Source organism: Athene noctua, chromosome 8, assembly GCF_965140245.1.
Source record: "Athene noctua chromosome 8, bAthNoc1.hap1.1, whole genome shotgun sequence".
NCBI classification, from domain to species: Eukaryota; Metazoa; Chordata; class Aves; order Strigiformes; family Strigidae; genus Athene; species Athene noctua.
In genome coordinates, this window is record NC_134044.1 from 11,454,897 (window position 1) to 11,480,516 (window position 25,620).

The following is a 25,620-nucleotide window of genomic DNA, read 5'->3' on the forward strand; positions in this document are numbered from 1 at the left end:
AAGCCTCACAGAGAAATGAAGCTGAAAAATATATGTTTGTATATTGTTTCCAATATAGTTTTGGTGTGATCCAATATATATGTAGATGCTGTTTTCAGTGGTTTCACAGGTGTGCTTCAATTTTGCACCTCTTTCTCCTACCTGCTGGAGAACTTTAGTTTGGACAAGCAAGGCTTCAGAGCTGTACTCTTAAAATATTTCCTTAAACAAGCTGCTCAAAGGTTAAGCTTGCCTGTAGGCAGATGCTGTATTTCACAAAGAAAATACTATAGAGCATGTAACTGATCACATCTCTTTTAGTGACACAAAGGACGAGGTGAAATTTAGTGTGCTAACAAGCAATTAAGATATCCTTCCCTTTCAGTTAGTTTCAAAAATAATTAGCTGGAATAAGCACTATCCTTTGAACATGATACGTTTTTCTCTAAAGCATGACATTCACAGTTGCTTGCAATTACATGGATGATGAAACAGGTACTTAACATGACTAAAAATTACATAAAATAATTTGAAATAGGTAGATAAATGGAGGTAAGAAGAGGTATTGCAATCAAAATTTAGGGCTCTCTTTCCTTACTAATTTATTTTTTCCCCTAACTATGACATTGAAACCATCATAGTTTCTCCGTAGCTTGGACATAAAAGTATTGCAGTAATTTTGATTGTTTTTTAGGAATTTTTTTTTTCCTTACTTGGACAAATGCATTTATTAGGGTTTTAGGACGCAGACTGTACCATTACAGATTTGGGATGTTGATCGATTCTTATAAATTACTGTGTTAGTATCCTGCTAAGCTACTAAAAGAATCAGTGACATAGTACAGCATTTCCTGGTATCAGTTGTTGTCCACTAAAATCTAATTTTTATTAAAACATACATCGAATTTAAATTCAGTAGTTACACTTCTGTAATCCCATACCTGGGTTATTTAGACCCACCACTGCATTTCAGCTTATTCCACATTCAGTCATTCCTGAACTGCAATTCTATTTTTATGCAATATCCTGAAAATTTCTTTAATAATAATAATAACAACAGTTAGTATCTAGTGCAACAAAATAAATTGCTAGTCTTGTTTATGAGATGTATGTAGGCGTCAGTTTTAAGACTATCAAATTGTCTTAATGATTTAGGTCCATTTACTAAAAGGAACTATTATTTAGATTCTTTACATTCCTAGTTTTAGATATGTTGTTGCCTCAAAACAAGAATGGGTTTAAACGGCATCAATTTTTTCTCCAAAGTTTTACCTTTAAAATTAATAAATTAATCATTAATTACAAATTGCAGTAATTCTTCCTTTAGTTAAATCAGTTAAAATAATTTAAGTTAAAATAATTTTTAAAATCTTAGCCTTTGATATTTAAACGATATGGTTTTGCTATGAAGTTAAAATAATATGGCTGGGTTTTTTGTTTAATACTAGTATTAGTAACTGTCCTTAATGTAACCCCAGTATACCATATCTCTTTTGTTTACTTGCTATTCTGCTCAGAAGAAATATCTTGATTAGTGTGGGACGTGGATATGGATTTTTGTTGCGGTGGGTGTTGGGATTTTTTGTGAGTTGAACTTCTAAGTGTCTGTCTTTGAGTCTCAGTAATGTTAAGAATCCCTTGCAAGGTCATGTCTCTGCACAAAGGAATTTTCCTCTTTCTTAAGACTAAGGTTTTTAACCATATAGGTGATAATCTTTATAGTTTGTGAATTAGAGAAATACCTATAAATATACATACATGGATAGCCCTCATATTTTGTAATGGAACTGACTGTATATGCATTTCTTTAGTTCTAATTTAAAGCAAAACAAAAAGCAAAACCCCATACACTCAAAGTTTTTAGATGGCCAAGTATGGACTAGTGATAGGTACAATTGTGGTATAGTTAGGAAATATCTAGACATCTGGCTTACTTGTTCTCTGAATTTTTAAGGATTCCCTTTTCTGTTTTCTTCTGAGACTGGACTTTTTAATAGTAGTTTATGAAATTTGCCAAATCCATAGAAGATTGTAATAAGATTGAAACTGATGTGATAAGTCAGTGTACTCTTTCCCTTCTGCAATTGTAGGAATGCCAGTCATTACATTTGACTATGTGTGGTTTTCTGTAAAATGTCTTAAAATGGATTATATTCTCAAATGTGCAGTGCATATCATCAGATTAAAATACATCTCATAAAGTCACATGCTAGGGCTTACATCTGATCCTTGAAGTCCAACTTTTTCTTTTTTCTTTTTTTTTTTTTTTTAAATTCAGACTATATTTGGTCTCAGGTACTAAGCAACACTTTTTGGAAAAAAGCTTTCCCTCTTGGGTTGAGCTCTTGTTCTAAATAGATTTCTAAAACTGTGGCTGTGCTCTATGGTCCTGGTCACTAGCACTTTCTTCAGGCAAATTTCCAGAAACTTAAATCAGTAAATTTTTATTATTTCCACAGTGTCCTGGTTTCAGCTGGAATAAAGTTAATTTTCTTCCCAGCAGCTGCTGTAGTGCTGTGTTTTGGATTTAGGATGAGAATAATGTTGGTAACACTGATGTTTTAGTTGTTGCTAAGCAGTGTTTATACTAAGTCAAGGACTTTTCAGCTTCTCATAGTGCCCGGCCAGGGGAGGCTGGGGTGCACAAGAAGCTGGGAGGGGACACAGCCAGGACGAGCCAAAGGGCTATTCCATGCCATAAAGCATCATGCCCAGTACATAAACCGGGGGGAGTTGGCCAGGGGGCACCACAGGTCAGGGATCGGCTGGGCATCCGTCAGCAGGTGGTGAGCAATTGCATTGTGCATCACTTGTTTTGTATATTCTATTATTATTTTTATGATTATTTTCCTTTCCTTTTCTGTCCTATTAAACTGTCTTTGTCTCAACCCATGAGTTTTACTTTTTTTTTCTCCAGTTTTCCCCCATCCTGCTGCAGTGGGGAGAGTGAGAGGGTGGCTGTGTGGTGCTTAATTGCCAGCTGGGGTTAAATCATGGCACACAGAAAGTTTTGGTGTATGCTCAGTGTAAGTAGCAGACACTTGCAAGAATCACAGCTAGAGTTCTATTACAAATGTTTAATGAATGTATAGCCATATTCTCCCATCTGTCTCTTCATAAAAATAATGGTTGATGTAGGGTAAAGCAGTTTTACTGAAGATTAGAACCAAAAAAGTCCTGATTCTCTTGGTAAAGGCAGTAGAAGAAAGGATGAGAGTTGGGATTGTTGAGCCTGGAGAAAAGAAGGCACTGGGGAGACATTATAGCAGCCTTTCTGTACTTAAAAGGAGCTTAAAAGAAAGATCGGGACAAACTTTTTAACAGATCCTGTTGCGATAGGACAAGGGGTAATGGTTTTAAAATAAAAGAGGGTAGATAAGTCTAGGTATAAGGAAGATGTTCTTCACTCTGGTGGTGGTGAAACACTGGGACAAGTTGCCCAGAGAGGAGATGATAGATGCACCATCCATGGAAACATTCAAGGCCAAATTGGATGGGGCTCTGAGCAACCGGATCTAGTTGAAGATGTCCCTGCTGACTGCAAGGGAGTTGGACTAGATAGACCTGTAAAGGTCCCTATCACTATGAAAAGTTCACCAGGTGGGTAAGATGAAGCACCACTAAGCCTTTCACCACATGTTTATCTTTTAAAATAGAACCATAACCAGTTAGCATCTATGAAATACTGTGGTGTGAAGAATAGTTCTGTAAAGCAATGAAATCATTCTTTTGGAAAACCTCAGTTTACATATGAGAATGATCAGGCAACTGAAGCAGTTGCTGCCCTGTGTTATCTAAACTGGTGTTCCCTTCCTGCCTGTTATTCAGGACTTCTGTGTGCATCCTTTTACCTCCTGTCTTTGAAACACTTCTAAGTACAGAAGAAACCTACTTCCAACAGTTTGTTAGTAAATTGGAAGAGCTGAGATGTGTTCTGTAAAATATTATTAACAGAAACTGGTGTTTGACCCAAAGTACATTTATATAAATGATGGTTATGCAAATAAATGAGATTGTGTTCCCCATTTCTCTCATCTGTCTTTCCTGAAAAAGTTCTGCCCATTGTTGCAAACAATATTGCCTAAAATTTTCAGCTTGCTTGGATGCAGCATTCCTGAGTTATATTTATAGGAATAAAAAGACAGACACTATTAATTTAAAAGTAGGGCTTCAATCCACATGAGTGATAATGTGTTTGCACTTATCATGAAAGTGAAAAATTATGAAAATAGAAAATAATGGAAGCATTGTGTCACTGGTACACTGAGAGTAGTTTAGAACGTAATTTCAGGTTTAGTTTGACACCCTATTACAGCATGCCTTTCAAGGCTGTTTTGTCCTGGTATTGTTTGCTTCTCTCTAGTTTGCCCTGGATTATAGCACTGTGCTGAGATTATTATATTCAGTATTTAACATTCTGGACATGATGACTCTCTTCTGCAACGCAGCACAGCTTTCTTTCTATCAAGTGCTTGGTACTATATCAGGTATTTTTGGAAACAGTGTCTGAAGGACCTTGTTTAACTTCCTTTGGTCTTTAGGCAACAAGTTGACAGTGACGTGGTTATTTCTTAGGTTCTGATTATTACTACAAAATATTCTGAGATGAGAATTTAAATAATGATTAATTCTGTTTGCATTTAAAAAGTATATAGCACTGACACAAAGTATTTATTCTGATTTTCATGCTAAAATGTATACAAATGCTGATTTTTATTTTTTTTTTTTTTTTTTTCCTGTGACTGCCTAAATATACAAACATTTTTGAAGGTACTTCCAATGCATCTTTCTTTTGGATGCTTTCCTTCTTGTAGAAGTTTCAACTGCCAAAGACAAGTAAAACAGGAAGAAAACACATTATTAAAGAAATAGTTAAATCTTTGACTGTATCTAGAGGTGTTTTTCTTACATTCACACTACATCTTATAAAATTGTGGTTTGCATATGGAGGTAGAGGCTGTTCTTGGTGTTTTCATCCAAGACTCAGTGATACAAATGGAAATCTTTTCACTGGCTTCAGTGGTCTCTGGATTTTTATTTTTTTTTTTTTCCCATCAGTAACTTGATCTTTTTCTTAAAGGAACAAATGTTGTTCCTTGCACAGTGGGTTTGGCAGGGTCACCTTGCTGGAGAACAGGCATCTTCCTTGACAGCTGTGGGTATAATTAGACGAAGCTGTCTGGGAAGCACCCTCTTCTGCTTGTGGAGAAAGTCGTAGTTACTGTGGAGTGGCTTCGGTCTGCATTTGTGTCTCTGTCCATTCCTTTGCATTTCTTAGTCTTGGCATTGGGAAATGGATATTGTTCCGAGTTTCTTTGTTGTTGTGTGTCATTGTTAGGCAAGCAGAAATGAAGTAAAGGGAAAAAAAAAAAAGAGTGTTTTTCCCAAATGTTATTTATATATTTTTTTATCTGTATAAAGATTCTAATGAATGTTAACAGACTTAGTCTGAGGATGCTTTTAGTGGTAAACTAGAGGTCAGTGAATATTCCTAATCTTAGATTTACCCATGATTTATTATTTGAACTCTTGTTTTATCATTGGATTAATTATATAGACTGGGTATAGTGTACATTTTGTTCACTGGGACTATCTCAAAAATGGTGTTCTGAACCTTCCTCTGATGCCTGACTGAATAAATCAGTCATTCCTAGTTGTTTCAATTTATCATGTTGGCCAACATCATGGCTGCATTCTTGTGGTCCTAAAGCCAAATATGTTCTGGTTTGCTTCTCTTCTATACTTTTTATTTCCAATCTGGAGTGTCTAGCTTGCATTTAAAATAAACCTGTAATTATTTTGAGTATTACATAGATGCCCTGCTGTTGTCAGTCTGCAGCAGTAGGTTTTAGGATTATACTCAAAAGAAACATATGGGACAACTTTGTCTTCCATATTCCATTTGATATGACTCTGCCATCTTGTAGACATATGTGAGCAAGATCAGCTTGCCCTGAAAGCTGGTTGGACATGAGCCAGCTCTGATCAAAAAGTCTTAATTTCATTAGCTCAACTCAAGAAGCTTTGCTAATAAAGTTACTACATTGAGCGAGCTTAAGTATGGACAGATAGGATATTTACTGCAAAGGATTCATTAGGCATCATAGCTGCAGTTAGGTATTTCAGATATGCTTAACAGAGCATTGCAGGATGGTAGCGAATGTCTGCACTTCTGAAGTCTTTCAGTGACATGGCAGAGGATATGTAATACCATTTATATCCTGTAGTACATGAAAAGGTGGGGCAAGCACCTAGGTTTGAACCTGAAATAATTTAAATCTAACTTTGTGGTTTTTCAAAGAGGGAAAAATGGTGATTCAGTTCAACATAGCTTGGTACTTCTTGTCTTTATTTGTTCCAGTAATTACATAGCTTAAACATTCATTTAGGTTTTTTTAACACCTTGCTATGACTGATGATACTATAAAGGATGAATAATGCATTTATTTAGTATTTTAAAAATCAACTTCTTGTGAAGCAATGCTTGGATGAAAATTAGAAAAATAAATACCCAGTTAAGTTTCAGGATACCTTTAACAACAGTTAAATAGAAAAACAAGGCCCATTTGCATTATTTAATACAGGAATTACTGTTTGTAAGTAAATGATTTGTGAAAATTATTTCAAATCCCGATGGTATTCAGGATTTTTGGAGCTACTAAGACTCATTAGGTAGTACTTTCTCCTTTTTGTTATTTGAAGGTGAATGTAAAGATTTCCTTTTCATCTTCCGCTTTATTTCTTCAGAATAATAATATTCAGTTAATAACTGAATAAACTGAAATGTAATATCTCTTAACAGCATGAGCTCAACAGTAAATTTTTGATATGTTAAAGCAAAAACTGTTGTCAAATTCTGATCTTAGGATCTGAGCAAGTGGTCTCCATAGCTCTCTGGCTTACCTGTGGGAGTAAGCACATATTGCTTAATTCTTGTTGGTTTAGTTCAAGTTTATTTTAATAGATTATAAATACAGATCTTAACATGTATTAATAATTTCAAACAGGCTTTGTAAAGGTGAAAGAATATTTAAGTTCTGGGTCTAAAAATTTTAATTACTTAATGGCCCTTCTAACACCAAACCTCGAGAAATAATACCTGTTTAGTTGTCTTGAGAAACTTGATCAAGAAAATACAAAGGAAATAATCAAGGAAAAATACAAATTAATACATAACATTGAAAGAGGTGGGGAAGGATCAAAGTGGAAAATTAACATAACTTCATAATGTGATATGCATAACTTCAGAGGGATAAAAATGGAGGGAGGGAATGGATTTACACAAATTTTATGTTCTTTTTCATAATAAGTTCTATTTATTTTGTTGGGATGATGCACAGGTATGTCAGAATGGGCGAGTTCTTACAAAGAGATCTGGATAGACTAGGGAGCTGGGTGATCACCAACTGTAAAAATTTAACAAGGGCAAGTGCAGGATTGTCCACCTGGGATGGGGCATGTTTTGTTGTATGTACTGACCAGGGGACAAGAGGCTAGAGACCAGCCCTGTGGAAAGAGATCTGGGTGTCTGGCTTGATGGCAGGCTGAATATGAGTCAACAGTGTGCCCTGGCATGCATCAAGCACAGCATAACTAGTCAGTCAAGGAAGATGATTGTCCCACTCTACATCACACTAGTGCAGCCCCAACCTCTAGTACTATGTGCAGTTTTGGGCGCCTCAAATCAAATTATGAGACTGTGTCCAGAGGAGGGCAACTAAGATGGTGAAAAGCTCAAGGGCAAGACTTACAAGGAGCAGCTGAGGTAACTTGATCTGTTCAGCTTGGAGAAGAGAAGGTGATGAGGGATGCCTTCATTCCAGCTTACAGCTTCCTCATGGGGGGCAGCAACAGGGGAGGTGCTGACGTCCTCTCTCTGGTGACCAGCATTAGGACATGAGGAAATGGAATGAAGCTGTGCCAGGGGAACTTCAGATTGGACATTAGGAAAAGGTTCTTCACTGAGAAGGTGTTTGGTCACTGGAACAGGCTCCCCAGGGAAGTGGTCACGGCACCAAGCCTGTCAAGAGTTCAAGGAGCATCTGGACTATGCTTTTAGTCATATGGTTTAGTTTTAGGTAGCCCTGTAAGGAGCAGGGATTTGAACTTGATGATCCTTATGGGTCCCTTACAACTTGAGGTATTCTGTGAGGTTGCAGTAGACCAGAAAGTGGTAAATAAAGTGTTCATCTGGGATGAGGGAAGGAGCCAAGGTTTTATGCAAGCCAAGAAGCTTAAATTTCCAGAAAAATGCACTATAAAAGCCTGGAAGAGTTACAGGTACGTAAGTAACAAGGCTGTATGAATTTGTTATGACAGTCATAGCAAACTAGTTTGAATAAAGGGATACAAGTTGTGTATATAAGGGAGAAACCATAGGAGTTGAGCTGTGTTTGAAACCAGCGTGGTCTTTGGTACTGTATTGCACAGTATTCTAAAAATAAGTGATGGAAATACTGCATTAATTACGCTATTAGGTGTGTGTAAAATTAACTAGAGAAGTATGCCCTGTGTGCAGTTCTGCTTTGCAATTTGAATGATGCAGTGCAACGTAAGTATCGCTGGATACCAGCTCAGGAAGGTTGCAGAAACAGTGGAACACAGAATGAGAATTAAAAGTTGGCAAACTGGAAGGCTGTCTCAAAAAATATGGAAGTAATTCTGTTTGAAGGTCTCCATGCTAGTAGGTAAAGCCAACAATATAACATGGATGAACAGTGTCAGTTACATAACATTTGCCTCACTGTGAATAGGCATGTTATCTGCAAACGCATCCTTCTGTGCTCTTCACTACTAGTAAGACCTTACATGTAGCACTGCATCATGTTTTTAGCACATCTCTTGAAAAAAGATGGGAAGTGTCTGGAGAGTCAGAGTGTGAAAGGAGTAAGAATTAAGTGGATATCTAGAAAACACAACTGAAAAGAACATGTAGTATGAGATAGGAGGCAGAGAAGATGCCTGATAATACCCAAATCTTCAAATACATTAAAGGTAGCTGCAAAGGGGAAGGGAATGTAAATCTATTACAATTTATAAAACAAGAAATAAAGGTGTTATTTCATCAGTGGAAATTTGTTAGATGTTAATAATGAGAAGTAATGGAATAAATTGTCAAAGAATTTTGTGGAACCTTCATGCTGTGCAAGGGTTTTGCAGTTAAATGGAGGTTTCTCATGAATGTAACAAAGGTAACTGACTGCCGTGGGGCATGAAGATTCACTAGAGGATCATTTGAGGTTCTTTGTAGCCCTGATTTCTTTGCTTCTAGCAATAACTTATTACAATCAAATCACTTTAAACTACAAATTTTATATAAATTTAGTTAAAGAACTTGGAAGACCTGACAACTTGGAAAATAATTTTTAGAGTGTTTAATGACCAAGGAAGAATACCATAGAGCAGTTCAAGGATATCTTCCTAGCTAACTACATTAAACTGCAGAACAATCTTGGGGGCAATGAAGAAAAAACCAGCTAAATTATTTAAAACCAGTTTAGTTGAGCTGTTTTTTAAAACCAGTTTAATCAAGCTATAAAAAGAGAAATAGGGGGTGGGTTTCAGAAAAAAATTAGTAAGTCTCCTAACATGACCCTGTTATGTTGTCTTTATGCTCATTTTTTACCAAGCCATCATGTGCATTAGCAATATCAAACAAGGGACTTTTTATTTAAGTAGTTAATGTTTATCAACAAAATATAAGTATTCTTTTATTTAACTACTGAGCAAGGGAGCATTGTGTTTGGTTTTTTCTGGTCTTGTGTTTAGGATCCAGAATGGCCAAGAACTTCCCTGTGAGCTTTATAATTCAGAAGCGTTGAACCCAAGTACTGTAACATCACTCAAAAATAGAATAGAATTGCCAAGGATAGGCATGCTTTATGCTGGTAAGGACATAGTTTGTGTGTAACTTCATAATTCTATGCAAATGTGGAGGGGTGATTAAATTTCATTTGCATTTATTCCTTCTTTTTGCCAGGAAAAACTTTCAGCCCTTTGAGTTCTATTTTGTGTAACTCTTTATTCTGTTTGTTTTATTCTTGCTCTACTGCTTATCTTAGATCTCATTTTTAATGCTTTACTTCACTGTATTTTTGACAGTGTTCTTTACTTTATCTGTGCAACTTACTGTAAAAACAGTCCAGGAGAATAAAATACAGGTTATATGAGTAGCAAAGTCAGTCACTTAAGTAATTTTATGAATTAATGGATGTCTAAATGTCGTTTGGAGGATGGAATTGGAAAATATGTCTAAACACTAATGAATATGCACCAGCAAACCAACCAAGGGAAGAAACTGCATAGAAAAGAATATGGAATAACATGAGGTCTCCCTTTCTAGTTTTTTCAGTGAAGGTTGTGCTGCAGATGCTTGAAATAGATGAACATAAATTAAAGACATGAGGAAAAGGATACCTTGCTATTTGCAGCTGAACAAAAAGACTTCTACTAGGTTATGATAAATACACAGCCTACCTGAAATTCTTCTTGTAACTAAAGTTATTCCTAGCTTCTTACTTGTTCTTACTGCTCTGAAGAAGAATAGATGTCTGTCTGGTTTAGCCTAAAGATAGGTTAAGTAGCATGTTTATATAGGTCAAGGTTTTTTTGAGTTGCTTAGCAAATCCCTTTCAATACTTGAGAATGAAAGATACATTTGATGTTATGTATCAACCATTTAAAATTTAATAATGAGTTTAGCCTTGTTTAGGAGAATTAACACCTGGAGAATTATTAGATGGTTGGAAAATGCGGTGAGATTATTTAGTAATCTCTCCTGTAGTATTTTCAGTATCCAGCTAAACAGTAGTTGGAGGTAGATATAAAACTAACGCCGTTAATTATCTTCTGAAGGGCATCAAGTCCAGCAGTGGTCTGTATCATGTTACTTCTGCATTGTAGTGTTGATTATTTGTTGCAAACATGTGATCTGAGTGTGCAGTAAACTTTTGGCTTCTTCGGAGGCAGTGACTGATGGCCTCTATTCTAAAAATGTTACCAGTGTGCTTTTAACAACTTACGTTACTTTAACAACAGAGTTTGTTATTTTGGTGATATGGATACAGCGAAGATGAGCTCTTAAGGCATGATTAAAATAAAGTTTAAAATTCTCATGTATGAAGAGATCAGGATACCCACATTAAGTTTTAGCCATCTCTTAACCAAAACAAATTATCAGGCCTTCTGTAGAAAATGGTTTTGTGTTTCTCAATTTTATAATCTCTTTTTTTAAAAACAAGAGGGACACTCTGTGTTCAAGATTGATCTCAGTTCCTCTTCTAACATTCCAGTGTATCTGGGTTCATTGTCTATGACTTCCCTTCTAACTGTATTAGCCACAATTAATTTCCTGCTAATTTGACTTTTTCATTTGTCAGCCATTCCAAAGCACAGCACACAATCAGTAGCTAGATTTCCATTTCTCGTCTTCACCAGTTTGTTATGTCCAAGTCTGTAGATGAGGAATTTTGGCACTAGCACCAGGAATAGCTTGCTTCATAGCATGACAAAATTCTTTCATACATTGACAAAAAATTAAAGGGCAGCGTTAGAAACAATAGCATAGGCTGTTAAATGTGGAGCTGAGTAGGAAAAAATTGGACAGTAGTAAGTGCTAAAAGCCAAATCTGTCAGACCGTATAGCATGTCTGCATTTTGCAGAGGGAAGAGAATGAGAGAAAAGCAGATTTGCCTTTTTTTTTTTTTTTTTTTTTTTCCCAGCTGTAGTTCCTGTCTGGCTTCTAATGTAACATAAAAGAGTGAAAAGGCTGCTGTGTTTTGTGTGCCTCAGTTCTTTCTGGAAGCCTCCTAGTCCTTCTAAAGTATGAGAGGAGGAAAAATGATGTTGTATATGCCTTTTCTTAGGATACTCTGTACAACTCAATAAATCAGAAGTTAGTCAATGAAACTAGCCTTAAGACTTGACTACTAATTGGCTTGAAGATATGAAAGAGCTATAGCAATACTGGGCATTTGAATGTAGCTTTTCCCTGCCCTTCCTATTCCATATACATTAAAAATATTTGGTTGGCTATGCATAAAGATTGTATGTTTGGATGTTTATAAACTGAGAGGACTCCCATTTTCTTAGACAGAACACTAAACATTGTTATTGTTTATTAAAAAGCAAGCCAAATCAGGTGTATACCACAGATCTGGCAATGTAGTGCATTGTGTGTAATCTGTAGCATGCCCAAGGGCTGTTTGTGAACTTCAATTATATCCTGATGCTATAACATAGTTAGCAGGGCTATACTACTTATGGAAGAAATACATTATATAAAGCTAGTATAAATGAAAGCCAAGCAAGTGTTCTAAATTGTTATTACATTTAATCAAATATTTTCAAACCACTATTGCTTAGTAGTATCAATAAATAGACTAGAAACCTTTTGCACTGATTTTAACAATCTTGATCCGTTTCTTGAAGGTTGTCATTCTGACACCTCCAAAGGACATCAAGAGCACTTTTTGTGGAAAGGTCTACACTAGGGAGTTCCATATCTGGTCATCTTCCCATACATATTTTCATATTTCTTTTGGCTTAATTTCAGGAGGAGGAAAGTAACCTTCCTTCTGGGAGCCACGGGAAGGTTACCTAAGCGTAGACAGATGCTCTACACTGTATTTCATAGAAGAGAGGTTTGAAGGGGCTGAACGAACATCCTAACTTTGGTGACTATATAAGCTGTCTTTAGACTCAGAGCAGTTCCTAGAAAAAGGGCTGGAAGAGCTTACCAGATCTGTGGGCTCTTAGGCTAATGAATACAGCATTTCTCTTACTTTTTTAACAATGAATGTACAGATGCTGGCAATCTGTTATGTAATTAAATGACGTGATAATACAGCAGATACAGTGAAGCAATTAAGCTGTATACAATGATGATGTTTCTGTGAGATGATCCTAACAGTTCTGCATTTGTGAGGACCCAAGCTAACAGTCTTTAAGCAATTTGTTGGCTGCAGAAAACAGTTTCAAGAAAAAGAAGAGGAAACCCCACAATGAGTTTGCTGTGAACCACGACAGTACCTGAACCTTGGTTCTGCTAAGGGTAGCTGTCTTTCACAGCTTTCAAAGTCTGGGAAGATCAAAGCCAGGATTATTTTTGTGTACACTTGGACATGAAATGATTATATCTGATGCACCTGTTAAGGGCGCTCCTCATGGCACAGACCAGTCTTCTAATCCACATGGTACTCACTGTGAAAAGAGATTATTGCTTGTCTGGGATTATCTTCAACAAAGCTTCTACAAAAGTAAGAGTTTTTTGGAAATGAGAAGTGTTTGTTCTTTGTATGGGTATGTGAGGATTTGTATCATTTGTTTTTTGTATGGGTACCAGGGCAGATAGTGATACTGAAAATTGAAAGCTGTTCAGCTGAAATATTCTAGATTCTTCTTTACTACAACTAAAGCTAGTATGAAAAGGAAATACAGACACCTTTTATCTAGCAGCATCAGTGTTTATCAAGGACATAATCGTGTATTCTGCCAGTCAGACTTTCACAATTTGGTAGCTTGATAAATTCTTTCTGAAGCTTACAGAAACTCTCTTGCAAATTCTACTATCTAACCTAAAAGTAAGGCCATTACTTCAGAGAGGATGAAAAATCAAGTGAGTGTGTTTGATGTTACGCTTCTGTGGCTTGTACTACAAGCAGAACTAAAACCCCATGCGGAGATTTTGTCTGTTTGGCTCACCCTGTAAGATGACCAGCTGATTTTTATTCCTGATGCCAAATTTCATGCAGAGGAGGAAAAAAATGCACACTTCACACATGTTCCACAGGTGTTGTTGTTATCCTTGATGGGATGGCATGTTTCAAATAGTCCTTACATCTGATCTTAATGATTAGAGGGCAGTGTATAGCTGAAGACAAAAGGGATGGCTCATTTGCACTGCCAGCTGGCTGTGTAAGTTTTGCTTTGCTGTCAAACAAGGCTTGCTGTGCCACAGCCAGATCAGTCTCTCTGGTGTTCCTGTACAATCTGTGTGCTGCTTTGTGGAGTGGTCTGCTTGTGTTTGCAGAGAGTTTGGCAGGAGGTTCACGTGTCGTATTCAGAAGAGCAGTTCTGAATTATCTGTTAGACTGATGTAGGTAGAACTAACTTCTAGTTCCAGTGATGTCGAGTTTGTCCTTTAACCTGTGTGCTTGCTTTAGAAAACAGGAGTTGTCTTTGGTTTTGTTTGTTTTCTAGTATTGACTGATACTTTCCTTCACATTTGGAGGCTTGCTGTTTCCACAGAAATATTCTAAGTGATGAACTGTTTTCATTGCTGATGTTAGTTTTTTCACCTCTTCCTGTCTGCTTTTCCAGATCATGCACCTGGTAACTGTATTTTGGTATCTGAAGTGCTGAAAATGTGTGAAAAAGATCTGGGGAAGTGGGCTTTGAGCTGATCACTGTAAAGCCTCAAAGAGTGTTTTGTGTCCAAGGGTTGCATTGCAGATGCATAAAATGAGAAAAACACTAGACAAATTTTACTTGATAACAAGACAAGCAAAAATGAGAAGATTCTTGGATAGAGAATTAGCTATGTTAGCAGTTTGGCTTCAGGGCTAAGATGCTAGTTATGCAGTTGGTCTTGTCAGGACAGATATTCTGCTGCAAAGCATTGTAAACAATAGCAAGTTAAGTTTGGAATTTAGGACTGGTTTAGTAAAGAAAAAAGTATGTATTTCAGTGACTTTCACCTTGCTTTCTGTTTGATGAAACCTGATGTGACAGAGAAGCTGTTAGATGCTGGCAAATAGTCCATGGGTTTCAAACTATCCAGACAATAAACTATAGTATTCAGTGTAGCAGCTTCTCTAGAGCCCATCTGTTTCAAAGTAACCCTAGTTCTGCTTACAAGATGGAATACTGTGTTGGCTGGAGTTTGTCCTCATTTCTGTGGTGGCCTGCGTGGCTCCGGTGCCATCTGCTGGGTGAGCCAGTGGTGTCCCAGGGCCCGGGACCTGCTGCTTCCTTGCTGGGGAGGCTGTGCAAGGGTCTAAGATATCATTTAATCACCTTGTTGCTTGCTAATGGAGTCTTATGTGCACAACTGAAAGTGTGAATTTAATATTGCAAGCTAGTGTGGGCCCGCGCTCCCCCTGTTTAATTTCTTAAGGGAGGAGAGAAACGGTGGCTCAGTTGCAGCTGTTATCTTAAACATCCTTTACTGAACCTATGGATCTGCATGGGTTGTAAGTTCTGTTACTTGACCGTTAAATTGCTCCTCAAGCATCTCTGAATTGCTTGAAGCAATTTGGCATGTAATACTCCCTAGCTTCTTTGCTTTTCACTACAAGGCGATTACATCTTTCAAAATGATGCTTCAAATGTCACTCTTCGGAAAAGATAAAGGCTTATGCCTAGGTGGGATCAATGCCTCTTTGCTAAGCTGACTTTGGTTTTGTGATTAGAATTAGTTTCTGGTGGTTAGGGTACTTCTGAAGATTAACTGTGTTGGTGATTGGGTGTAATGTGAGCTGTGAATGTCCACAGTAGAAACTCCTGCTGTTTGTTCAGTAGTGATAGCTGCCTGTGCTTTAATATCAATAGCATATGGAGGAATTAAAGTCTTAAATTTTGTGTTGTGATTATGCCTTATTTTTTTTTTTTCAAATATGTCATGTAATGGGTATAGCAACAGAAACTCAAAATTTTTTAGTATACAAGTTTTCATCAATTGTGCTTTTTAACAAAATAAAAGTGATTTAATTGAAGAAGGAACATCAATAAGAATGCTTTCCTGATTGTCCTATAAAAGTACTCAGTGTGATAATATTTAATTTGAAAAAACCTTTTACTTGCAAATGACCTGTTACAAGTGAGATGGACTATTCAGCATCAGTTCAGTGATGAAATCAAAGTTTGGGGTTTACTTCATAAATGTCTCTAATATGTATCCAAAATGCACATTGAATCATTTACTAAGTTTCCTTCTGCTATCCTAAAGTCTTTAAGGAAGTTTTGGGCATTATCAGCTGTTCTCAGTTAGTAGAGCCCAGAATTGCACAAGAACCAAACTGAAATGTATGTGTATTCCTGAGTTAAGACTTTCATTTGGAAGACTTGTATCCAGTAAGTCAGTCTTAACTCCTTGTATTTATTGTTGGTTTTGTTGCATGTTTTCTCTGTTTGTGGACAATTTAGAATATATTTTCTTGCTCTAAAAGAGAATTATTGTTCAGTAAGATCTTTATAGACAGTGAGTATCTGCTGTGTTGGAATTTCATAATTGAAATAGTTGTTTCTTAAGATATAAACCAGAAGCTTTTCTTAGGAATCATTAGAACCAATATTGGGTGCAGAATTTTCAGTGCAAAGTGCCCAATATCCAGTAATGTACAGCTAATAGTCTCATAGATGTTTTTTTTTTTCTGCCTTATCAGATTGGACAGTTGCATTTTTAAAATGACTGCATTGAATATGCCAGTAATTTGATTCCAAAACTTGGAATTTGACTGAAATCAAGAGAGTACAACAGACTCTAGTTTCTTGAGGGATTCCCCTGGTTAGTATCTTTTGACTTGAGAAGACTTCTGCTCAGTAGTTTTTATGTTTCTGTATTGTTCAAAACCAAGAAAAAGGGTGCAAAGCTGAGTAAAAATCTGCAAATCTGTGTTGGGTTAAACTAGTAAAAATGGCTTCCTTGGTCAGCATAAACAGTTTTACAGCCTTCTTTCCAAAATTGTTGTCATGGTTACCATACAAGCAGTTCCTCACATAAATCTTGAAGGTGCTGAAGGAACACCAGGAAGCAAGGATGGGAAACATGCTCTGTCAGCACTGGCAGTCCAAGCTGATAAGCGGTGTGCAACTCTGCTCTTCTGAGTGCAGAACAGTCTTCGTTTTCACTTGCTCATTCATAGTGGGGAAAAAAATACGTTAAAAAGGGAGGACAGTCAGTGTTGTCACTGTCATTTCGGACTGTGTGTCTGATTAATCAAATTTCTGATTTTGACATGCTGGGTAACGTTTGAACCAGTGCTTAGTGCATTATGCATTATGCCTGTGGGGGACTGTAGTTTCAGAGTAATGTGCTCTAATGCCTAATTACAGTAAGTATTTTAGGCATGATAAGCATATTCATTTGGGATGTGGATGAAAATTTTTCAGGTTATTAAAGCTTTATCTGTATTACAATAATACAAGTTTAGTTAAACCAGTTGAAATTACAGTGATTTTCTTGTTTTGGTCCAAGGTCCTATAATTATAAACTTTAGTAACAGAAAACCACACACAGGGTGACAGGAAAGGTATAGAGGGTCTCAGTCTTCCATATTCACTGCACACAGTTCTAGTTCACAATAAAATTAATATGATATGTAAGGGTTAGTGGTTTGTTCTGACTTTTTTGTACTATGTCCTTTGGGTTTGTCTATCATCTGGTGTTATTGCAGTTTTTTAAATACTTTGAATATAATCTTAAAATCCATTAGTCTTAAAGGTTTTTGCTGATGTGTTGAAAAGATTGTGTTTGTGTTTCTTACACAGAAGTCCAGGTGTTGTTTCAGCAGTAGCAGTGGCCTAATTACCATTTCTGAACACTGTGGCTTATAAATCTTTTGGTTAGATAAATGTGTTATTAATATTTCTACTGTAATTAAAAAAAAAAAAAAAGGTGCCAGGGAACTATTTTGGGTAACAGCATAATTTAAATATATACATACATATAAATAGATGTATTTTACATGACTTCACTCCTCACCATATAGTTTGATGGAAAATACCATTTCTTGAACATAAAGCTTTTCAAAATGCATTGTCAGTCTTATTTTTGGGTCAGCATATAAAGGAGCATTTTGCATCTTTTTTATAACATCTCTTTCTGTTTCTAGTGATTGTGAATACATTTATATTTTAAATGTTGAGCGTGTTTTATGGGGACTCTGCCAGTAGTTGTCTTAACTGTATAAGTGGTATCTGATTTCTTCAATAAAAACTAACCAAGGATGCTATATAGAAAAATAAATATTTTAATTAGAAAAAATGATATTTGGGAATGTTGCTACAGAAAAGAATTTTTTAAGAATTCAAATGTTCTCCTAATTATAATGATTTAGAAAATAATATCAAACTTGAGCATTACAATGCAGTTTTCAGTCTGTATGGTGCAGCCATTTGTATGATCAGGGTCTTGACTATATTACTTTTCATATATCAAAGTTTCTATCTTAGCTATTGTTTATATTTAAAGTATACCCATCAAAAGTCAAAATACAAAGAAAATACAAGGCATTTTAACTGGTGTTATATTATTATATAAACAACACTGTGAAAAACTCTTAATTTGCTTATTTCTTTTTCCATTTATTCACCCCAGATACAACATGACATTAAAAAACCCATAAATCACAGTGATTTTTCTCATAAATTTTCTTGCCATGACAACATAAATGTTGAGAACATTGTAATGAATTCAGTGTTGTGTAACAACTTCTTTACTTACTCATAGATGATGAATAAGATAAATACATATAGATCTATTCATTTGTATTCCAGTATGTATCTACAGTTCATAAATGTTGACTTCAAAAGATTTATAGAGCTGTCTCAGACCTTTTAACTTCTTTGTCTAGACATATTCCTGCAATATTACAAGAGAATTGGATGTTTACTGACCACCTTGCTTTATGCCTTCCAATTTGAAGCTATTGGGTTTTTTGTTTTCTAAAGGAATGTTCAGTGGGTTACAAAATGTTAGCCAGTGTTTTTTCTCAGCTTGTGGTCAGTAGAACACAGTAAAACAACTTTGTGTTTGTTCTTTTCAAACAAATCTTGTGTAAGAAACAACATGTGGGAAAATAAATGTAGTAAGTGAATATTCAGTTCAACCTAATACTTTTTGGTTAATGAAAACCATTCTGCCCATGCTGCAGATTATAGTAACTAAGTTTTTTTAGACAGTGACATTGCTCTTGGATTTAAAAAAAAAAAAGTGAGAAGCCTTGCAGTTAATGTTATCTGTGCCAATCTCTTTGACTTCCAATACGTTTGCTTTCTATAATATTTTGAACAAGATTTGTCAAATAATGAACATAGCATTTTCAGAGGCAGAGTAACAGCTTAAATATTTTTCAAATCTGTCTCTAGCAAGTCGAGACACAGGGACAAGCTGAAGATGAAATACTAAAATATACATTAATTTCCTGTATGTTAATATGAATTTGAAAAATCCTTTAAAACAGTGCTTCTCATTTTATAAATGTTAATATTGCTGCCTATCAGAGTTTGAGCAGCTATAGTTATCTCTGGAAGCATTTTCCAAGAGTTTGACTTCTTGGCAAGCAAAAAAGGAAAATTATGAACATGTTCTCATATTTTCACAAAATCATATATTTATTGGTGAGTATTCTACGAACTAAAATGCTTTTGTAATTGGATCAGAAACTAAGAGAGCTTCTTCCATAAGTTGGGCTTCCTGACTTCATGTCACATAAACAGGCCTTATGTGTTTGCTACAAACAATTTCTGATACAGGAGACAGCTATATTTGAAATTCATCTTGAAAATGAACATAATAGTATAATATTTACTGTTGGTTTTCCTATTCACTTTTGCTAATTTAAGTGAGATCCTAGGTGAAAGTTTAAAAAATACTGAATGTAACAGAGGCTGTTGTGTTATCTTTAAAGCTAATTTGCTTATCTGTAGCACTGTACCTACATTCAGAAGGCATTCTTGCTTCCCAGAGCCCTTCAGTTGAGGTGGTGTGTAACCGTTTCTTTGCTTGATGGCTTAATGTGAATTCTGAAGAACTACTGGAATAGCCTGGTCTTGTTCCCGCTTGGGGTGCCAGGGCAGAGAGCCTTTGGTCTTGGTGTGCTGTTTCCACTCAGATTAATCTGTTCACAGTTCTCTAGCAGAGCTGCCATGTGTAGTTTATCTCTGAAGTTGCCTGCTGCAGACTAAGGGTGGGAGCTGTATATGCATCTGGTATGGGTCAGCACATGTTGGACTGCAATACTAAAAGCAAAAACAAAAGCTTATTTTGCCAAAAGTAACTACTGAGGATGTTTAAATAGTTTAACAATCTGGAGTTTACTGTATAAAGTAGGGATTGTGAAAACATGAACTCTCAGGTTAAAACTTGTTAAATGTTTGGGTGTTGTCAGTGGTTAATTTGCCTTTTTTTTGTTTGTTTGTTTCTTTTTTTTATTCCACATCTTTAATAGCAGTTGCTGGAAGTTGTGATTGCCCTGAAACAGTCAGAATTGGAAACATTCAACTCCCTGTTTCATTTGTTTTGTGATGCTTTGGATTACAGGATATATGTGCATTTTTCTCATGTTACCAAACAAAATAACAGTTGTTTTTCATTGTGTCTTGTAGGTTTTGGTGGAGCAACATATAATACTGAGCGGCGACCCTATGGTTTTTGGTTTGCACCTGAGCAGCATTCAGAAGAGGAAATAAGAAGGCAAAGGCTTCTTAGGTTTGAGAGACGATGAAATTGGCAGGTGTTGATGTAAATTGTAAAGTGCTATTCAGAGTTACCAAAATATTTGCAGATTTATTTGTAATATGCAGATTTGCTGTAATATTTTTCCACTTTTTTTACTACTGATTGCAAAACTGCAGGGGGTTTTGTGAGTTTGGGCTCAACATTGGAACTTGCATAAAAGGTGTGAGATAGCAATCAAAATGTGGTCTTTGGCAGTCTCCATCTTAATGCACCTTAAATATGGAGGAAGACTGATAGTTCCAAAGTCTTTTTCCTTAAGTTCTTTTGTGTAGCTTAAAGAATTCCTTGGCATTTTGACCACTGGTATTCTCAGGCAGCAGGTTTTTTTATCAAAAGATGAAAAAAAATTACTTTTTTTATACAGTTGTAAAACTATGCAATTTTTTCTTACAAACTTGTCTCTTTATCTATGATGACCAACGGGCTTTTGGATTGGCATGTGAAATGTCACTTGAAAAGATTGCTTTGATGACAACAGCTAGGTTATAAGTCTAGGCTTAAGCTTTACAGCAGTCTTGCAAACTGTGTGAAAACTAGTTGCAGCTATCCTTACCCTAAGGAGTTATTTAATACAACCCTTAGTGTTGCAGTCTTCCTTAAAACATGCTATTTTATCTAGAGCTTTTATGTGATAAAAATGAGTTGTAACTACTTTACTTACTAAAGCCTTTCTTAATATTTATGTTTTAAATAAAATGTTTTCCTTTAGGTTTGAAATAATTTGTTAGAAGTTTTGTGGAAACAGAGGTGGATGTGCCATACAAAGAATATCTTTATTTAGTAACATACTTTTTCAAAGTATCTATTTCCCTTTTTCAGGAGCCTTGGAAATTGTATCATGTATGTGCTGTTCATGCAGCTTTAGAAATTCTACTATTTCTCTATATGTATCTCATTTGATATCCAGCAGCAATAAGAGTTTGCAGACTGTATTGGGTTTGCATGGCAAGGTTTGGTAGCAGGGGGCTACAGGGGCGGCTTCTGTGAGAAGCTGCTGGCAGCCTCCCCCATGTCCCACAGAGGCAATGCCAGCCGGCTCCAGGACGGACCCGCCGCTGGCCCAGGCCGAGCCCGTCAGCCACGGCGGTAGCGCCTCTGGGATAATGTATTTAAGGAGAGAAAAAACCCACTGAGCAATTGCAGCCAGGAGAGAGGAGTCGGCACATGGAGAGAACCAGCTCTGCAGAGCCCCAGGTCAGTGCAGGAGGAGGGCAGGAGGCGCTCCAGGCCCGGGGCAGAGGTTCCCCTGCAGCCCGTGGGGCAGCCCGTGGGGAGGCAGCTGTGCCCCGCACCCAGGGGGGTCCGCGGGGGAGCAGAGACCCACCTGCAGCCCGGGGGGGACCCCACGCCAGAGCAGGGGGTGCCCGGAGGAGGCTGCGACCCTGTGGGAAGCCCGCGCTGGAGCAGGCTCCTGGCAGGGCCCCTGGCCCCGTGGAGAGAGGAGCCCGCGCTGGAGCAGGTTCCCTGGCAGGACTTGTGACCCCGGGGGGACCCTCGCTGGAGCAGCCTGTGCCTGAGGGGCTGCAGCCTGGGGGGGGACCCACGCTGGAGCCGTTTGTGAAGGGTGTGAGGAGGAAGGAGCAGCAGAGACATGTGATGAACTGACCACGGCCCCCATTCCCCATCCCTCTACACCACTGGGGAAAGGGAGGAGGAGAAAATTGGGAGTGAAGTTAAGCCTAGGAAGAGGGTGGTGGGGAACAGGGGGCATGTGTTTTTGAGATTTGGTTCTACTTCTCATTATCTTACTCTGATTTATTGGTAATAAACTGATTTCCCCAGTTTGAATATGTTTTGCTTGTGACAGTAACTGGTGAGCAAGCTCTCCCTGTCCTTACCTCAACCCATGAGACTTTCTTTATATTTTCTCTCCCCTGTCCAGCTGAGGAGGGGAGTGACAGAGCAGCTTTAGTGGGCATCTGGTGTCCAGCACACAGACTTGTCGAGATCTTGCTAAATGTAGGCTACCTTGAATTCTTTATTTTCTAGAAAGAATTTCTCTACCCAACTCTAGATTAGTTGATAGGAGACCGGAGAACTCAATTGTCACTTTGTACAGACCCTCCACTCGCTGCTTGTCACACAGTGATAAGGCTGTCCTGCTTGTGGCACATCTGCCCATTCAGTAATGAACCTGACAGTTTTCTGTTGTAGCATCACTGAAAAATTACTCATTCCCTAGTCTTTTTTTCCTCATAATAGCAGAAATTGGGGATGATCCTCTGTAACTATTTGCAGTCCTGAAGAGGCATGATTGCACACGAATAATTTGATTATTGGCCTTTGGCACAGACCTGTTGGAATACCTTCAGCGCTAATTGCATAGAGCATTAGGATGTGCAATTTAATGGTTTCTTTTCAGGTACGTGTGATCACCAGTCTATGCTTTATGAAGTCTACTTCTCTGGAGTTATAGTTTGAATGTAAAAACATAGTGTTCTTTTTCGTATAGAAGAAATTCCGGAATTTTTTTTTTTTACTATGTTCTTAAATAAAGATTAGATCTTCTGGTTTAACTAAGCTTTTTTTGTCTCCTGTGCCATTCTCACTTTCACCATCCTTCTTTTACCTGTTGTTGATTTTTATGCCAAGAAGCAGCATAATACCTTTATTCCAAATGTGTGGCTCAAGGTTCTGAGAGCCTTAAGACACGATTGCAGTGTGACTATGAAGATACTTATTCAGGTAGTGTAATATGAACAGTGTGTTCTTTTGCAGTGTTCTCTGGCAGATTATACTTAGTGCACAAGGGATGCTAATTTTTTATGGTGTTTTGGTTTTTTCCTATATTTGTAGTAGCCAGATAGTAATAAAAGAGCAGATAGTCTTAGCTGACTTTTCTGTGCCTAAAAATAGGTATCAAAATCAGCATATAGTTTGCATATTTTTTTAGTGGGTAGTAATTATATGTAAATGAGGTGAAAGTAGCATTGGTTCCTCAGACTAAACTTTTAATGCTTCAGTCATGAGTTTCAGTGTAACTTACTGTGTCTGTTAAGCTCTGTTATTTTAATTATTTAAAACTACTGCATTAGCCACTAGCCAGTTGAAAAAAAATTAGTAAAATCAAAAACATGATTACAGTTCTAAAAGCACTTGTTTTTGTAAAGTAAGGTTAGAAATACTTGCCATTAAATATTCACAGAAGTTGTCAGTGCTAATAATTGTTCAGCTGTTTTGACTATTTGTATACAAAATAGAAATATTTCTTTTTTACATTTAAAACTGTCTTTTTTTCATTATAGTAATTAATGAGGTGTATATTTTAAATTAACAGAGTGCCACCATATTGTGGGAAATGAATACCTGTGATACTGAGGGGGAAGGTTGTGTTGGGACTAAGCTTGTTTCCTTTGAATTTAGTGGAAGTTTTGGGATTGAACTAATGAAAAGTTCTGGTACTTAAAGTATTTTGGAAAGTTTATTAACAGAATGATTCCTTAGTAGGATTTCTATCATTAGAAAACCCCCATCATTTTAGATTTCAGAGCATTGATGATGGTAGATGGAAGTTGCAGATGAATTCCTAACATATGCTCTGTTGTACTTTATCTCTTTAGGGACAAAAATTAAGGGCAATCTACATAGATGAGTATTCCACATTGCATGTTTTCTGACACTGTTTAGTGCCTGACTAACTCTGCATAAAGTAAGGATTCTTTAAGAAAATGTAGCTTTGTATAAAATATTTTAGCATCTTTGTTGCAAGACCTGTGATTTCTTGTGAATTTTTCATACTTCTTCTAAACTCTGTGATCAGGTACCATGTAAGAAATTCCACCTCCATAATTAATCGTAATCAGCAGACTTGTTATCAGGCATATTCTTGAGATCTAATGGTTGAATAACCTAACACATTACTGCTAATAAATAGGGGGTTCTTGCAGTCCAGAATTAAGATGTAGAGAAATAAGTGTTTAATGTTTTAAATTATTTTACTACTTCTGTCTTCTCTTTAAGCACAGGCAAATTATATATTCTTGTGTACACATGCTTTTTTCCTGGCAGTACCATTTCCCCTAAGGGGGGTAAAAACGCCCTTTAAAATACTGAGCACAGTATTCGTACATGTTCTGCACCCCAGCAGGACAGGCTGTGCTAGGAGAGTGCAGGTGGAAATAGGTTCCTCCAGACAGGCTGTAAATGAGATAAAAATCTGTCCTGCCCCCCCCTTAAACTGATATCTTGGTGCTGAGGGAAGTGTGTAGAGGGAGAGGATGACAATTCTGTTGTACCAGCCTCCTCTCAGAGGAGTTACTCTGCCTGAAGCTGTTTTCCATGGCTACTTTTCAAAGGAGGTTTGCTTGCTTTTTTGGTGAAAATCAAAACCAAAATTTCCATGGTCCATTATAAAAACAGTTCAAGTAATGTCACCTTATTTGTGAAGGGTGCGGTAGGAGGCAGTGAGGGGACTGGCCACTTCAGAGGAGTTTTGCCTTTGGATTTTTTGGTTTGATTTTATTTGAAAGTGAAAGGGAAAATTTAACTCATCATTAGATGTAGTTTGTTCATACCATATATAAGCAGATAAGGAAAAAAAGACCCAAATATTGATTCTTTAAATTAGTGGTGTATAAAAAATTCTGTGGAATGATGATGTGTCTGGGGAGAGAAGGAAATTCTTTATTGAAACAGACCTTGATAGAAACCTATTTTGATGGAGCTGAAGAAAGTCCCATCAAAATAGGCTTTGATAGCTCTTATGCCAAAAAAAAAAAAAAAAGAGGAAAGAGAGCATATGTGATAAGAGGTAAAGTCCTTGTATTAATAGGCTTTATGGCAGATATCTTAGTTTTTATTTTAATGTATATATTAAAGAGCTTAAATTGCAGATGATAGAGGGAAGCAGCTGTGAGCACTGTTAGTCCAAGATGGTTATTTTGCCTTCATGTGGTCAGGATGTCTTTTCTCCTTTTCTCTGTAATAATTCCATGATTGGAAATGCCTGCAGGACAAAAGTAACTTTTGTTATCCATTGCTCTCTTTAATTATGATACCCAAATATGCTAAGTCTATATACTGTTAAATATAAGAATAAAGAGCTGTTGAACTTTTAACCCTCCTGCTTGTACCTAGACCATGAAGCTTAATAGGTGTACAGTGCCTGAAGATTGCACAGCAAATCTGAGTAAAACCTGAATGAGCAGTTTGAAAAACAGTTTAGGTACAGCTGCCTGTTCTG

General features: G+C 36.9%; 1 protein-coding gene across 1 annotated transcript in view; it reads left to right on the forward strand.

The window, feature by feature from the left end:
* The window catches only part of RHBDD1 (rhomboid domain containing 1), a 51,925-nt gene extending 29,029 nt beyond the window's left edge, over nucleotides 1–22,896 (forward strand). Inside the window, exon 7 of the mRNA XM_074911953.1 lies at nucleotides 20,306–22,896. Within this exon, the coding sequence (XP_074768054.1) occupies nucleotides 20,306–20,424 (119 nt within the window). The 3' untranslated portion in view covers nucleotides 20,425–22,896. The remainder of the gene's footprint in view (nucleotides 1–20,305) is intronic.
* Nucleotides 22,897–25,620: the final 2,724 nt, after the last annotated feature.